This window comes from Ranitomeya imitator, chromosome 1, assembly GCF_032444005.1.
Source record: "Ranitomeya imitator isolate aRanImi1 chromosome 1, aRanImi1.pri, whole genome shotgun sequence".
Taxonomy (NCBI): Eukaryota; Metazoa; Chordata; class Amphibia; order Anura; family Dendrobatidae; genus Ranitomeya; species Ranitomeya imitator.
This window is the reverse complement of record NC_091282.1, coordinates 338,946,407-338,963,985: the sequence shown is the minus strand read 5'-3', so window position 1 is coordinate 338,963,985 and position 17,579 is coordinate 338,946,407. Positions and strand designations below refer to the sequence as shown.

The 17,579-nt window shown below is 44.6% G+C and overlaps 1 protein-coding gene across 2 annotated transcripts in view; it reads right to left on the bottom strand.

Annotated features, from left to right (window-relative positions):
- Window positions 1-2,614, bottom strand: part of SART3 (spliceosome associated factor 3, U4/U6 recycling protein) — a 67,105-nt gene extending 64,491 nt beyond the window's left edge. For both annotated transcript variants that reach the window (XM_069759733.1, XM_069759738.1), the window contains exon 1: window positions 2,381-2,614. In XM_069759733.1, the coding sequence (XP_069615834.1) occupies window positions 2,381-2,572 (192 nt within the window). In that variant the 5' untranslated portion in view covers window positions 2,573-2,614. The remainder of the gene's footprint in view (window positions 1-2,380) is intronic.
- Window positions 2,615-17,579: the final 14,965 nt, after the last annotated feature.

The following is a 17,579-nucleotide window of genomic DNA, read 5'->3' as shown; positions in this document are numbered from 1 at the left end:
CTATCGGTAAGGCAGGCATGCGTGCAAAATGCAAACGATGCAACAAAGAGATGCAAGGCCTGGTGGCGCGAATGAGGCAACATCATGAGAAGATGACTCATCTTCATCACCGCACTTCTCATGATGTTGCCTCATTCGCGCCACCAGGCCTTGCACCTCTTTGTTGCATCGTTTGCATTTTGCACGCATGCCTGCCTTACCGATAGGCGAAGGAGCTTCATTAAAATATTCCCAAACTGGGTCTCTTTTACGGCCTGCTGCCATTATAAGGAAAGAATGTAATAAACCTCAGATCGTACACACAAACAGATCCAGACTTGTCTGTCTGTGGCTATGCTGCAGTATTGTGCTCAAAGTTTCACTTTCATTTTCTTGTCTGCTTGCCCTTCCTCCTCCTCACACTTAGATTCACATTCTTCTTGTGTTGTGCAGATCTATTCCACTCCAAACAATCAGAAACATATTGTCTAACTTCTTGGACTTGGCACTGAAGGGGTTGATTCTGTATTCATAGGTTTGTAGAACAATAGGATTAAGGTCTTTTTCTCAACTCTGTTCATGTTGTAACATTTTTGCCGTGAAGAAGAGGCTGGGACCTCTGCGGAGTCAAATTCAGTTTTGAGAACTGCGTAAGTAAAGCGAGCGTCTGTGAAAATATAGGAGAGAAACTGCCCACTAATCCTACAGAAACCTCTGGAAGAGCATGGCATTGTGAATGTTACACATATACAGCCTTTATTCTACTGAGTTAAACAACTCAGCTTTATCTCATGATGGAAGAACCTTTGGATGGTAAAATATTTTCCTCAAAAAGCAGTTTATTGAAAAAAAATCCGATTTAAATAAAAAAAATCCGATTTTTTTTTAAAAAAAACATTGATTTTTATCCACCCTGACTGGATCCCATCCTCCATGTATACGGGGCACCTCTAAATACTGGATCCCATCCTCCATGTATATGGCACACGCTGGTATACTGGATCCCATCCTCCATGAATACGGGGCACCTCTCTACTGGATCCCATCTTCCATGTATACAGGGCACCTCTCTATATAACGGATCCCATCCTCCATGTATGCGGAGCACCTCTCTATATAACGGATCCCATCCTCCATGTATACGGAGCACCTCTCTATATACTGGATCCCATCCTCCATGTATACGGGGGAACCTCTATACTGGATCCCATCCTCCATGTATACGGGGGAACCTCTCTATATACTGGATCCCATCCTCCATGTATACGGGGCACCTCTCTACATACTGGATCCCATCCTCCATGTATACGGGGCACCTCTCTACTGAATCCCATCCTCCATGTATACAGGGCACCTCGCTATATAACGGATCCCATCCTCCATGTATACGGAGCACCTCTCTATATACTGGATCCCATCCTCCATGTATACGGGGCACCTCTCTACTGAATCCCATCCTCCATGTATACAGGGCACCTCGCTATATAACGGATCCCATCCTCGATGTATACGGGGCACCTCTATATACTTGATCCCATCCTCCATGTATACGGGGCACCGCTCTATATACTGGATCCCGTCCTCCATATATACGGGGCACCTCTCTATATACTGGATCCCGTCCTCCATGTATACGGGGCACCGCTCTATATACTGGATCCCGTCCTCCATGTATACGGGGCACCGCTCTATATACTGGATCCCGTCCTCCATATATACGGCGCACCTCTCTATATACTGGATCCCATCCTCCATGTATACGGGGCACCTCTATATACTTGATCCCATCCTCCATGTATACGGGGCACTGCTCTATATACTGGATCCCGTCCTCCATGTATACGGGGCACCGCTCTATATACTGGATCCCGTCCTCCATGTATATGGGGCACCTCTCTATATACTGGATCCCGTCCTCCATGTATACGGGGCACCTCTCTATATACTGGATCCCGTCCTCCATGTATACGGGGCACCGCTCTATATACTGGATCCCGTCCTCCATGTATACAGGGCACCGCTCTATATACTGGATCCCGTCCTCCATGTATATGGGGCACCTCTCTATATACTGGATCCCGTCCTCCATGTATATGGGGCACCTCTCTATATACTGGATCCCGTCCTCCATGTATATGGGGCACCTCTCTATATACTGGATCCCGTCCTCCATGTATACGGGGCACCGCTCTATATACTGGATCCCGTCCTCCATGTATATGGGGCACCTCTCTATATACTGGATCCCGTCCTCCATGTATACGGGGCACCGCTCTATATACTGGATCCCGTCCTCCATACTGGATTACAACCCCAATATATACAGAACACCCCCATATTCTGGATCCCACCCTCCATGAACACTTCGATATTTTAGACTCCACTTGCTCCCCACAATCACCTGCTCTTCCAGTCTCTGAATTTCGGCTTCATTTTCTCTCTCGTCTTCCTCCTCAGAGGAGGACTGTCCGGTTCCCTCAGGTGAGCCACCTTCGTGCTCTTCTCCGTCTGATTCCATTTCCTCTTCTCCTTCCTCCTCACCCCCGAGCTCCGGGTTTTCTATTTTCTCCTTTCCTTGTCCAGCAGCCGCCATCGTGCTCTTTACTGCGAATTCACAACGTTGTTAGGCGGGCAGGTGTCCGCGGTAACTCCTGTCTAGAGACTCTGCATTAATTACCAGCAATGAACGTGTTTTTACTGACACAACATCCCCCGTATAGACGAAAACCTTGCAGCAGAATCTATATACGTACTGTAATTATATATTGCTTACAGAAAATGTTATTTGTAATGCAGGCACTAAGGACAGTCTTATCTCCAGGGAGACACAGGACCAGGCGTTCTATGGGGCCTAATTAGAACTGCCCTCTGGATGGCGTCTAGAATGGAGTTGCTCTTGTGAGGAGAAGATGTCACCGGAAAAGGCGGGGCCTCCTCCATTCTGGCGCCCAGTGCGCCCACCCGATAGCAGGCGCAGCGCTGTGCTAAGGCCGCTGGAGGGCAGTGTCCAGCGTGGAGGTGATTGTTTGAGGCGCTCACCGTAGTCTCCACTGTAGAGAACTCAGTGCTGAGGTGACTAGAATGGAGGTCCTTAGAAAATCACCTCCAGTGTAGACAGTTCATCACTGACAGGACAGAATGGAGCTGGTTCCAGGATCCCCACAGACTCCATTCTAGTGGCCTCATATGGCGTTTTAATGGTCTTTTAGGGAATTTCTCAATATTTCAAAGGAGCAAACACCCAAAGTCATACATGAATATTTCTTACAGTTATATATTTTACTAGATGGTGGCCTGATTCTAACGCATCGGGTATTCTAGATATGTATAGTAGTATACAGCACAGCCCACGTAGTATATAACAGCTCATGCAGTATATAACACAGCCCACGTGGTATATAGCAGCCACGTAGTATATTGCACAGCCACGTAGTATATAGCAGAGACTTATATAGCAAAGCGATGTATATAACACAGCCCACGCAGTATATAACAGCCCAAGCAGTATATAGCAATGTGGGCACCATATCCCTGTTAAAAAAAGAATTAAAAAAAAAATAGTTATATAGTCACCTTCCGGCTGCCCCCGGATCCAGCCCAGGCGTTTAGAGATGCTCCGGTCCCAAGAATGCATTGCAGCAATGACACGTGATGATGTAGCGGTCTCGCGAGAGCGCTACGTCATCTCCGGTCATTGCCGCAATGGATTCTGACATTGGCGCGGGATTTAAACAGCGCTTCGCTGATTGGTCACAGTCGGCCGCGACCAATCAGCGACATTGGCGCGGGATTTAAACCACGCTTCACTGATTGGTCGCGGCTGGTCAGGCGCAACCAATCAGCGAAGCGTGGTTTAAATCCCGCGCCAATTCAAGGCCGGACAGTGCCTGCCGTTGATTGGTCGCGGCCGGTTGGGCGCGACCATTCAGCGAAGCGTGATTTAAATCCTGCACCATTGCCGCTGATTGGTCGTGCCCAGCCGGCCACGACCAATCAGCGGCAATGGTGCAGGATTTAAATCACGCTTCGCTGAATGGTCGCGCCCAACCGGCCGCGACCAATCAACGGCAGGCACTGTCCGGCCTTGAATTGGCGCGGGATTTAAACCACGCTTCGCTGATTGGTTGCGCCTGACCAGCCGCGACCAATCAGTGAAGCGTGGTTTAAATCCCGCGCCATAACCCGTGATGACGTAGCGGTCTTGCGAGACTGCTAAGTCATCTGGGTAATTGCATCACTGGGAACGGAAGCTGCCGAGAGCATCGCGAGGAGCAGGAAAGCTGCGGAGGCGACGGAAGGTGAGAATAGCATGATTTTTTGTTTTTTTTTAAATTATTTTTAACATTATATCTTTTTACTATTGATGCTGCATAGCCAGCATCAATAGTAAAAAAAATCCAAGCAGAAAACAGAAACCAATGTCATAAGGTAAAATAAATCATTTTTATTAACACCAATTCTAAAAAGGTATAAGACCTTATAAAAATGGAGATACAATACAAATTAGACTGCCGAATCTCATAGTACACCCACAAGTAGTAAATATCATCATATTTATCCCTCAGATACAATTATCAATACAAATGTATTGCCTCTTTACATAGTATTCACTGAATAATTCTAAGCCCGGCCTCACACTAGCGAGTTTTACGGACGTATGAGAGGTGCAGAAAATACGGATTGCACACGGTGCAATTATTCTCTATGCCCCTGCTCCTATCTGCCGTATTTTGCTGATCCGTATTATACGGGCTTCTACGGCCGTAGAAAATTGCAGCATGCTGCGTTTGTCACCGTATTGTGCAAAAAAATCACCAATGAAAGTCTATGGGGGCGAGAAAAATACGGATTACACACGGACCAACAGTGTGACTTGTGAGAAATACGCAGCGGTGTTAGCGAGAAAAGCCGTCAATTCAGTGCGGTGTACAGTAAAATCACACTGACAGAATAGAATAGCTAAGATAAATGTCTACACATAGTATAGGGGTATATATATCTACTAGATGGCAGCCTGATTCTAAAGAATCGGGAGTCTAGAATCCATATATACTTTATTCAAATGTAAGAATAATACAATTAATAAATAATAGTAAGAAAGAACAAAAATAATAGGCAGTATATGGAGAAAACACCAAACAAAAGTTCAAAATTGGTGTGAAAATGTCACTGAACCACTTCACAACTAAATATATATAGTTTTGGTAAATGGTATTATCATTTTTTTTACGAAATTCGGCAGGAGCTTGAAGAGCAACGTCACTGGGCCCGCCTCCACGCAGTAGAAACTTGCTGTGAGGTAAAAATTCAAAAATCACACCAAAATGGCGGGCGGAGTGTGTCACAGTACGGCACGTTTCTGATTGGTCGCTCGCAGCAGGCGGCAACCAATCAGACACTGGACACTGTTGACGTCACTTATCTCCGGACATTAGCTCCGGACATTAGCTCCGGACATTAGCTCCGGACAGGAAGTTGGCACAAATTGCAGGAAGTAGTATTCTAGGCAATTATATATTAGATGTACATAATTGTCTAAGGGTCACTTCCGTCTGTCTGTCCTTCTGTCACGGTTATTCGTTCGCTGATTGGTCTCAGCAGCTGCCTGTCATGGCTGCCGCGACCAATCAGCGACGGGCACAGTCCGATTAGTCCCTCCCCTACTCCCCTGCACTCACTGCCCGGCGCCCACTCCATAATCCCCTCCGCTCACCGCTCACACAGGGTTAATGGCAGCGGTAACGGCCCGCGGTGTAACGCACTCCGTTACCGCCGCTATTAACCCTGTGTGTCCCCAACTATTTACTATTGATGCTGCCTATGCAGCATCAATAGTAAAAATATGTCATGTTAAAAATAATAAAAAAAAACAAAAAACCTGCTATACTCACCATCCGCCACCTTTCCCGCTCCTCGCCACGCTGCCGGGACAGCTCCACTGCAAGCGGCAGCTTCCGGTCCCGTCCCAGGGTTAGTGTGCGACAAGGACCTGCCGTGACGTCACGGTCATGTGACCGCGACATCATCATAGGTCCTGCTCACACCAGACCAGGGACCGGAAGCTGCCGCTTGCAATGGAGCGGTCCCGGGAGCGTGGCGAGGAGCGGGAAAGGCGGCGGATGGTGAGTATAGCAGGACTTCTCTGCTGGATGTCTCTGCTGGATGTCCTCATATGAACTCGAGCCTGGGAACTTTTCAGAATATTTTCCCATGCTCGAGTTCATATGAGGACATCCAGCAGAGGGCGCATCACCGCGACTCGAGGTAACTACAGGTCATTCCCCTGCATTCCATTCATTCCCTGGGTTTTTACAGGCAGGGGCGGCTGCATTAGCAGGCTTCTGCTTGTAAAATTAGTTAACCCCTTCAGATGGATTTACAGCGTGGGACATGACTGATCGACGGAAGGTATAGCATATTGTTGTTTGTTTTGTTTAACTTTGTTTCAGGTGACAAAGGTCTTCAGGTGGATTAAGAGTATAATAAAATATTAAAACAACCTGTGTCTTTATTTCATTAAAATACTTTGTAATAATGTGTGTGTGTTTTCTTAACCATTTCGTACTATTGGATTAATAATGGATAGGTGTCATAATTGACGCCTCTCTATTATTAATCTGGCTTAATGTCACCTTACAATAGCAAGGTGACATTAACCCTTCATTACCCCATATCCCACCGCTACACGGGAGTGGGAAGAGAGAGGCTAAGTGCCAGAATAGGCGCATCTTCCAGATGTGCCTTTTCTGGGGTGGCTGGGGGCAGATGTTTTTAGCCAGAGGGGGCCAATAACCATTGACCCTCTTCAGGCTATTAATATCTGCCCTCAGTCACTGGCTTTACTACTCTGGCGGAGAAAATTGCGCGGGAGCCCACGCCAATTTTTTTCCGCGATTTAACCCTTTAATTTAATAGCTAGATACACCAAATTTTACACACATACACTTCTAACCTTACTAAAGAGGAATATGTAATAAAAGAAGGGATATGAGATGGTTTACTGTATGTAAACCATGTCTCATATCATGTCGGGTTTTGGAAGGAGATAGGAAAAGTCGGCAATTGAATTACCGGCTTTTCTGTTATCTAGCGCTGTATGAAATATTAAAATATATATGTGTGTCTCACACATATATATATATATATATATATAGACAGTATACAGTTAGGTCCATATATTTTTGGACAGAGACAACATTTTTCTAATTTTGGTTATAGACATTGCCACAATGAATTTTAAACAAAACAATTCAGATGCAGTTGAAGTTCAGACTTTCAGCTTTCATTTGAGGCCATCCACATTAAAATTGGATGAAGGGTTTAGGAATTTCAGCTCTTTAACATGTACCACCCTGTTTTTAAATGGACCAAAAGTAATTGGACAGATTCAATAATTTTAAATAAAATGTTCATTTTTAGTACTTGGTTGAAAACCCTTTTTTGGCAATGACTGCCTGAAGTCTTGAACTCATGGACATCACCAGACGCTGTGTTTCCTCCTTTTTGATGCTCTGCCAGGCCTTCACTGTGGTGGTTTTCAGTTGCTGTTTGTTTGTGGGCATCTCTGTCTGAAGTTTAGTCTTTAACAAGTGAAATGCATGCTCAATTGGGTTGAGATCAGGTGACTGACTTGGCCATTCAATAATATTCCACTTCTTTGCTTTAATAAACTCCCGGGTTGCTTTGGCTTTATGTTTTGGGTCATTGGTCGTCGTTTCATACTACAGATGGACAATCAGTTTGGCTGCATTTGGCTGGATCTGAGCACTCAGTATGGCTCTGAATACCTCAGAAAGAATTCATTCGGCTGCTTCTGTCCTGTGTCACATCATCAATAAACACAAGTGACCCAGTGCCACTGGCAGCCATGCATGCCCAAGCCATCACACTGCCTCCGCCGTGTTTTACAGATGATGTGCTATGCTTTGGATCATGAGCTGTACCACGACTTCGCCATACTTTTCTCTTTCCATCATTCTGGTAGAGGTTGAGCTTTGTTTCATCTGTCCAAAGAATGTTCTTCCAGAACTGTGCTGGCTTTTTTAGATGTTTTTTATCAAAGTCCAGTCTAGCCTTTTTATTCTTGATGCTTATGAGTGGCTTGCATCGTGCAGTGAACCCTCTGTATTTACTTTCATGCAGTATTCTCTTTATGGTAGATTTGGATGTTGATACGCCTACCTCCTGGAGAGTGTTGTTCACTTGGTTGGCTGTTGTGAAGGGGTTTCTCTTAGGGTACCGTCACACTATAACATTTCGATTGCTACGACGGTACGATTCGTGACGTTCCAGCGATATCGTTACGATATCGCTGTGTCTGACACGCAGCAGCGATCAGGGATCCTGCTGAGAATCGTACGTCGTAGCAGATCGTTTAGAACTTTCTTTCATCGCTGGATCTCCCGCTGTCATCGCTAGATCGGTGTGTGTGACACCGATCTAGCGATCTAGCGATGCGATCCAGCGATGCGTTCGCTTGTAACCAGGGTAAACATCGGGTAACTAAGCGCAGGACCGCGCTTAGTTACCCGATGTTTACCCTGGTTACAAGCGTTAAACTGAAAAAAAACAAACAGCACATACTTACATTCTGGTGTCCGTCAGGTCCCTTGCAGTCTGCTTCCCGCACTGTGACTGCCGGCCGTAAAGTGAAAGCAGAGCACAGCGGCTGTGCTTTCACTTTCACTTTACGGCCGGCAGTCACTGAGTGCGGGAACCAGACTGCAAGGGACCTGACGGACACCAGAATGTAAGTATGTGCTGTTTGTTTTTTTTTAGTTTAACGCTTGTAACCAGGGTAAACATCGGGTAACTAAGCGCGGTCCTGCGCTTAGTTACCCGATGTTTACCCTGGTTACCCAGGGACCTCGGCATCATTGGTCGCTGGAGAGCTGTCTGTGTGACAGCTCCCCAGCGACCACACTACGATTTACCTACGATCACGGCCAGGTCATATCGCTGGTCGTGATCGTAGCTAAATCGTATAGTGTGACGGTACCCTTAAACATGGAGATTATTCTGCGATCATCCACCACTGTTGTCTTCTGTGGGCGCCCAGGTCTTTTTGCATTGATGAGTTCACCAGTGCTTTCTTTCTTTCTTTCTTTCTCAGGATGTACCAAACTGTAGATTTTGCCACTCCTAATATTATAGCAATTTCTTGGATGAGTTTTTTCTGTTTTCTCAGCTTAGGGATGGCTTGTTTCTACCCGCATAGAGAGTTTCTTTGACAGCATGTTCACTTCACAGCAAAACCTTCCAAATGCAAGCACCACACCTCAAATCAACTCCAGGCCTTTTATCTGCTTAATTGAGAATAACATAACAAAGGGGTTGCCCACACCTGTCCATGAAATAGCATTGGAGTCAACTGTCCAATTACTTTTGGTCCTTTTAAAAACAGGGTGGCACATGTTAAGGAGCTGAAACTCCTAAACCCTTCATCCAATTTTAATGTGGATACCCTCAAATGAAAGCTGAAAGTCTGAACTTCAGCTGCATCTGAGTTGTTTTGTTTAAACTTCATTGTGGTAATGTCTATAACCAAAATTAGAAAAATGTTGTCTCTGTCCAAATATATATGGACCTAACTGTATATGTTTGAACGAATATTTGAGCCCATGGATCCATTGTATGTCCATTTTGCAAGCCTGCAAGAAAATCTCACAGTACGGATGCCATACGGATTACATACGGAGGATGGCATGCAAAAAATACGCTGACAAACCCTGCCTACGGATGACATACGGATCACTATTTTGGGGACATTTCTGCGTATTACGGCTGTATAAAACGGACTGTATTTTCATACGCTGAGTGTGACGCTGGCCTAAGGCTGCCGGCCGCAACCAATCAGCGACGCGGGATTTCCGTGACAGACAGACAAACAGACGGAAGTGGACCTTAGACGATTATATAGATAGATTACTTAGTTATAATGCTTTAACATTTTGCACAGTGAATATTTGACAAACTTTATACTCACCTACTATACAGACTCTGTGTTTACTGGGGCTCTCAATCTGATATAACTAGAAATGAAGTAAATAGGAGAATGTGATGGTAACCCAAAGGCAAATGTTGCCCCGGTTTTGTTACAAATAAAAGGGGTTTTCTATCCAGGGCTGTGAAGTTGGAGTCGTTGACTCGGTGTCCATATTGGTGGAGTTGTATCAAATGGACCTACTCCGACTCCTAAAATATATAATAAATTGGGTTCAGTAGTACAATGCAGGATGTGCTGAATATTTTTGCATAAGAATTTGGGAAAGTTATAAAATGTCTTATAAATGTCTGTTCTGTTCCTGATCTAAGGATCTCGGCTTTTAGCTGAGAAGAATCTGTGCTGCTCTCTAGAAGAAGAGGGGACGGGAAGAAAAACATTAGACTCGAACAAAGACGACCCAGGAAAACATACTCAGAAGGGAGGTAAGAACATTTCTAAAACAATCCACAGTGAGGAGATTGGAACAAAACAAAATCCTCTAAACTGCATGCTCGCAAACGCCAGAAGCCTGACAAACAAGATGGAAGAACTAGAAGCAGAAATATCTACAGGTAACTTTGACATAGTGGGAATAACCGAGACATTGTTAGATGAAAGCTATGACTGGGCAGTTAACTTACAGGGTTACAGTCTGTTTAGAAAGGATCGTAAAAATCGGAGAGGAGGAGGGGTTTGTCTCTATGTAAAGTCTTGTCTAAAGTCCACTTTAAGGGAGGATATTAGCGAAGGGAATGAGGATGTCGAGTCCATATGGGTTGAAATTCATGGAGGGAAAAATGGTAACAAAATTCTCATTGGGGTCTGTTACAAACCCCCAAATATAACAGAAAGCATGGAAAGTCTACTTCTAAAGCAGATAGATGAAGCTGCAACCCATAATGAGGTCCTGGTTATGGGGGACTTTAACTACCCGGATATTAACTGGGAAACAGAAACCTGTGAAACCCATAAAGGCAACAGGTTTCTGCTAATAACCAAGAAAAATTATCTTTCACAATTGGTGCAGAATCCAACCAGAGGAGCAGCACTTTTAGACCTAATACTATCTAATAGACCTGACAGAATAACAAATCTGCAGGTGGTTGGGCATTTAGGAAATAGCGACCACAATATTGTGCAGTTTCACCTGTCTTTCACTAGGGGGACTTGTCAGGGAGTCACAAAAACATTGAACTTTAGGAAGGCAAAGTTTGAACAGCTTAGAGATGCCCTTAATCTGGTAGACTGGGACAATATCCTCAGAAATGAGAATACAGATAATAAATGGGAAATGTTTAAGAACATCCTAAATAGGCAGTGTAAGCGGTTTATACCTTGTGGGAATAAAAGGACTAGAAATAGGAAAAACCCAATGTGGCTAAACAAAGAAGTAAGACAGGCAATTAACAGTAAAAAGAAAGCATTTGCACTACTAAAGCAGGATGGCACCATTGAAGCTCTAAAAAACTATAGGGAGAAAAATACTTTATCTAAAAAACTAATTAAAGCTGCCAAAAAGGAAACAGAGAAGCACATTGCTAAGGAGAGTAAAACTAATCCCAAACTGTTCTTCAACTATATCAATAGTAAAAGAATAAAAACTGAAAATGTAGGCCCCTTAAAAAATAGTGAGGAAAGAATGGTTGTAGATGACGAGGAAAAAGCTAACATATTAAACACCTTCTTCTCCACGGTATTCACGGTGGAAAATGAAATGCTAGGTGAAATCCCAAGAAACAATGAAAACCCTATATTAAGGGTCACCAATCTAACCCAAGAAGAGGTGCGAAACCGGCTAAATAAGATTAAAATAGATAAATCTCCGGGTCCGGATGGCATACACCCACGAGTACTAAGAGAACTAAGTAATGTAATAGATAAACCATTATTTCTTATTTTTAGTGACTCTATAGCGACAGGGTCTGTTCCGCAGGACTGGCGCATAGCAAATGTGGTGCCAATATTCAAAAAGGGCTCTAAAAGTGAACCTGGAAATTATAGGCCAGTAAGTCTAACCTCTATTGTTGGTAAAATATTTGAAGGGTTTCTGAGGGATGTTATTCTGGATTATCTCAATGAGAATAACTGTTTAACTCCATATCAGCATGGGTTTATGAAAAATCGCTCCTGTCAAACCAATCTAATCAGTTTTTATGAAGAGGTAAGCTATAGGCTGGACCACGGTGAGTCATTGGACGTGGTATATCTCGATTTTTCCAAAGCGTTTGATACCGTGCCGCACAAGAGGTTGGTACACAAAATGAGAATGCTTGGTCTGGGGGAAAATGTGTGTAAATGGGTTAGTAACTGGCTTAGTGATAGAAAGCAGAGGGTGGTTATAAATGGTATAGTCTCTAACTGGGTCGCTGTGACCAGTGGGGTACCGCAGGGGTCAGTATTGGGACCTGTTCTCTTCAACATATTCATTAATGATCTGGTAGAAGGTTTACACAGTAAAATATCGATATTTGCAGATGATACAAAACTATGTAAAGCAGTTAATACAAGAGAAGATAGTATTCTGCTACAGATGGATCTGGATAAGTTGGAAACTTGGGCTGAAAGGTGGCAGATGAGGTTTAACAATGATAAATGTAAGGTTATACACATGGGAAGAGGGAATCAATATCACCATTACACACTGAACGGGAAACCACTGGGTAAATCTGACAGGGAGAAGGACTTGGGGATCCTAGTTAATGATAAACTTACCTGGAGCAGCCAGTGCCAGGCAGCAGCTGCCAAGGCAAACAGGATCATGGGGTGCATTAAAAGAGGTCTGGATACACATGATGAGAGCATTATACTGCCTCTGTACAAATCCCTAGTTAGACCGCACATGGAGTACTGTGTCCAGTTTTGGGCACCGGTGCTCAGGAAGGATATAATGGAACTAGAGAGAGTACAAAGGAGGGCAACAAAATTAATAAAGGGGATGGGAGAACTACAATACCCAGATAGATTAGCGAAATTAGGATTATTTAGTCTAGAAAAAAGACGACTGAGGGGCGATCTAATAACCATGTATAAGTATATAAGGGGACAATACAAATATCTCGCTGAGGATCTGTTTATACCAAGGAAGGTGACGGGCACAAGGGGGCATTCTTTGCGTCTGGAGGAGAGAAGGTTTTTCCACCAACATAGAAGAGGATTCTTTACTGTTAGGGCAGTGAGAATCTGGAATTGCTTGCCTGAGGAGGTGGTGATGGCGAACTCAGTCGAGGGGTTCAAGAGAGGCCTGGATGTCTTCCTGGAGCAGAACAATATTGTATCATACAATTATTAGGTTCTGTAGAAGGACGTAGATCTGGGGATTTATTATGATGGAATATAGGCTGAACTGGATGGACAAATGTCTTTTTTCGGCCTTACTAACTATGTTACTATGTTACTATGTTACATGCTCAGTAGTGACCATTGCTGGGGATTCGAAGTCGTGGAATGAGGAGTCAGGGAAATTGAGGAGTAGGAGTTGAAGGTTTGCTTACCGACTCCTCAGCCCTGTATCCACCACAGGTTAAGCAGTGAAGCTTGAGGAAAACTGAGAGAAGTAAATGAGAAGTTAGTCGGAATGTGACCATAATTATGCAGATCACATTCTTGCAGCCCCATGATGTCCACTTGAACCAGGGAGCAGAGCTGAATCCTGACAGTGAGCACATCCCACACTGTTAGTATTCGACAAGCTGCACTGCTTCACAACAATTTGCATTGTGGTGGAAAACCCTTTTAAGATGTGCAAGTTAATTTTTCCTAAATGTTTATAAATTCCATTAAAAGGAACCTGTCACCTGAATTTGGCGGGACTGGTTTTGGGTCATATGGGCGGAGTTTTCGGGTGTTTGATTCACCCTTTCCTCACCCGCTGGCTGCATGCTGGCCGCAATATTGGATTGAAGTTCATTCTCTGTCCTCCGTAGTACACGCCTGCGCAAGGCAAGATTGCGATCGCTGCATATAGTTTGTAAAAAGAAAAAGTTTGCTTTGCATTTCTCTCCCCTCTGATGTGATCGCACATCAGAAGGGAGAGAAATAGAGTCCCCCGAGCCCCCCACCATACCTCTAGCAGTGTCCCCTGTCCCCGGTCCAAGGTCCCCGGTCCAAGGTCCCCAGCCCACAGCTCCTGGCCCCCCTTCTTCTTCTCTGCTGGAAGAAAATGGCGGGCGCATGCGCAGTGCGCCTGCCATGATCTGCCAGCAGAGACCAAGCAACCTGTGAGAATTTTCTCATTGGCTGCTGGGTTTTGATTACTGTGATATGTCCTATCACAGTGATCAAAACCCCTAATATTTGATAAATATGGCAGCACTTGGGCTGTACCTCTCTCTTCTCTCCTTGTAGTTGTTCTAGGAGAGAAGAGAGAGAGACTACATTTCAAGTGCTGCCCTGTCAGTTACAAAAACATATTTCCATATCCGCCAGCATCCAATTTACCCACCCCCGTTCTCCGTAATCCCTGCATCATCAGCAGAGGATTATAAAAAAAAAAAATTATAATTTTTTTTAAAAATTTTTAGGGTTAGGGGAGGAATTAAAAAATGGCCCGCAGAACTCTCAGCGCGGAGCAAGCTTACAGCCTGCTTTGCTCCGGCAGCTCCGGCAGTGAAACAGAATCTGCCTCTGAAGCTGAGCAGCTTTCAGACAGTGATGACGACTCTTCCTCCATGGGATCCCCCAGCCCGGTGGTAGTGGAGTCGGTCGTCACTGCTGAAGCTTCAGAGGCAGGACCAAGCACCGCAGTCCCCCCACCGCTGTGGTATAATGACACCTCATTTTCCCCTCAAATTCCCCCTTTTTCTGCAGTCCCTGGAATAAAAGTAGATGTCGCCAATTTTACCCCAATTGATTTTTTTGAAATTTTCATTAGCTCCGAAGTCCTGCAATTAATCGTCCACCAAACAAACCTATATGCCCGGCAATATATTTCCCAAAAACCCACTGCCTTTCATTCCCGTTCCTGGATCCCCACAAATGTCCCCGAAATAAAAAAATTCTTAGGCCTCACCCTGAATATGGGTATAGTAAAAAAAACCACTCTCCGCTCTTACTGGGCAACAAAAGCTGTCCACTGCACCCCTGTATTTGCAGCCATCATGTCCCAAGTCCGTTACGAAGCCCTGATGAGATTCCTCCACTTCAGTGACAATTCCCAAGCTCTCCCAAGAACTGACCCCAACTACGATCGGCTAAATAAATTAAGACCACTAATTTCCCTCCTAAAAACTTCCTTTCTAAATTCCTATACCCCAGAGCAAAATGTGGCAGTCGACGAGTGATGAGCTACAAGGGCCGTCTGTCATTCCGCCAATTTATTCCCTCCAAGAGAGCCAAACACGGCGTAAAATTATACAAAGCTTGTGAGAGCTCATCAGGGTACACGTCAACCTTCTTAATTTATGAAGGTAGGGACCGCCAAATAAACCCCCCAAACTGCCCCCAGACAATTGGTATCCCAGGCAAAATTGTCTGGGAGCTAATGACGCCCTTTCTCAATCAAGGGTACTGTTGTGAATTCTGTGGCTGAGTTCACTTCTGTGGTCACAAGTGGTATTGCAGTCTCTGGGCTTCCTCCCTCAGGTGTTTTGGTGAGCTCGTTGGCTGCCTTGCTATTTAGCTCCACCTGAGTCTGTCTTCCTTGCTCCTTGTCAATGTTCCAGTGTTGGATCTGAGCTACTGCATCTTTCCTTGGGCCTGCTGCTCTGCTAGATAAGTGCTTCTAGTTTGTTTTCTGTTTTTTCTGTCCAGCTTGCTATTATCTTTTGCTGGAAGCTCTGAGAAGCAAAGGGGTGCTCCGCCGTGCTGTTAGTTCGGCACGGTGGGTCTTTTTGCCCCTTTGCGTGGTTTTCGTTTTAGGGTTTTTTGTAGACTGCATAGTTCTCTTTGCTATCCTCGCTCTGTCTAGAATATCGGGCCTCACTTTGCTGAATCTATTTCATTCCTACGTTTGTCTTTTCATCTTGCTAACAGTCATTATATGTGGGGGGCTGCCTATTCCTTTGGGGTATTTCTCTGAGGTAAGTCAGGCTTGTATTTCTATCTTCAGGCTAGTCAGCTCCTCAGGCAGTGCCGAGTTGCATAGGTAGTTGTTAGGCGCAATCCACTGCTGCTTATAGTTGTGTGAGGATAGATCAGGTACTGCAGTCTACAGAGATTCCACGTCTCAGAGCTCGTCCTATTGTTTTTGGTTATTGCCAGATCTCTGTATGTGCGCTGATTACTGCACGCTGTGTTGCCTGATTGCCAGCCATAACAGTACAAGGAGCCAGACCAATGATTCCCAATAGAGGGAAAAAAGAAATCCTGACATCATTTTTTTTTCTTAGCTCTGTCTTCAGTCTTTTTTTTCCCCTAGACATTAGAGTGCTTCAGGACACAGCTGTGGACATGGATATTCAGGCTCTGTGCTCCTCAATGGATAATCTCGTTGTAAATATACAAAAGATTCAAGATACTATTGATCAGAAATCGATGCTAGAACCAAGAATTCCGATTCCTGATTTGTTTTTTGGTGACAGAACTAAGTTCCTGAGCTTCAGAAATAATTGTAAGCTATTTTTGGCCTTGAAACCTCATTCTTCTGGTAATCCTATTCAACAGGTTTTGATTATTATTTCTTTTTTGCGCGGCGACCCACAGGACTGGGCGTTTTCTCTTGCACCAGGAGATTCTGCATTGAGTAATGTTGATGCATTTTTCCAGGCGCTGGGATTGCTTTACGATGAGCCTAATTCAGTGGATCAAGCTGAGAAAAATCTGCTGGCTTTATGCCAGGGTCTGGATGATGTAGAAGTATATTGTCAGAAATTTAGGAAATGGTCAGTACTCACTCTGTGGAATGAATCTGCACTAGCGGCTTTGTTCAGAAAGGGTCTCTCTGAAGCTCTTAAGGATGTAATGGTGGGATTTCCTATGCCTGCTGGTTTGAATGAGTCTATGTCCTTGGCCATTCAGATCGGTCGTCGCTTGCGCGAGCGTAAATCTGTGCACCATCTGGCGGTATTGTCTGAGAGTAAGCCTGAGCCTATGCAGTGCGACAGGACTATGACTAAAGTAGAACGGCATGAACACAGACGTCTGAACAGACTGTGTTTCTATTGTGGTGATTCTACTCATGCTATTTCTAATTGTTCTAAACGCACTAGGCGGTTCGATAGCTCTGCCGTTATTGGTACTGTACAGTCCAAATTCCTTTTGTCCATTACCTTAATATGCTCTTTGTCATCATATTCTCTCATGGCGTTTGTGGATTCAGGCGCTGCCCTGAATCTGATGGATTTGGATTATGCTAAACGTTGTGGATTTTTCTTGGAGCCTTTGCGGTGTCCTATTCCGTTGAGAGGAATTGATGCTACACCTTTGGCCAAGAATAAGCCTCAGTACTGGGCCCAGCTGACCATGTGCATGGCTCCTGCACATCAGGAAGTTATTCGCTTTCTGGTACTGCATAATTTGCATGATGTGGTCGTGTTGGGGTTGCCATGGCTACAAACCCATAATCCAGTATTGGATTGTAACTCTATGTCGGTAACCAGCTGGGGTTGTCAGGGAGTACATGGTGATGTTCCATTTTTGTCTATTTCGTCATCCATTCCTTCTGACATCCCAGAGTTCT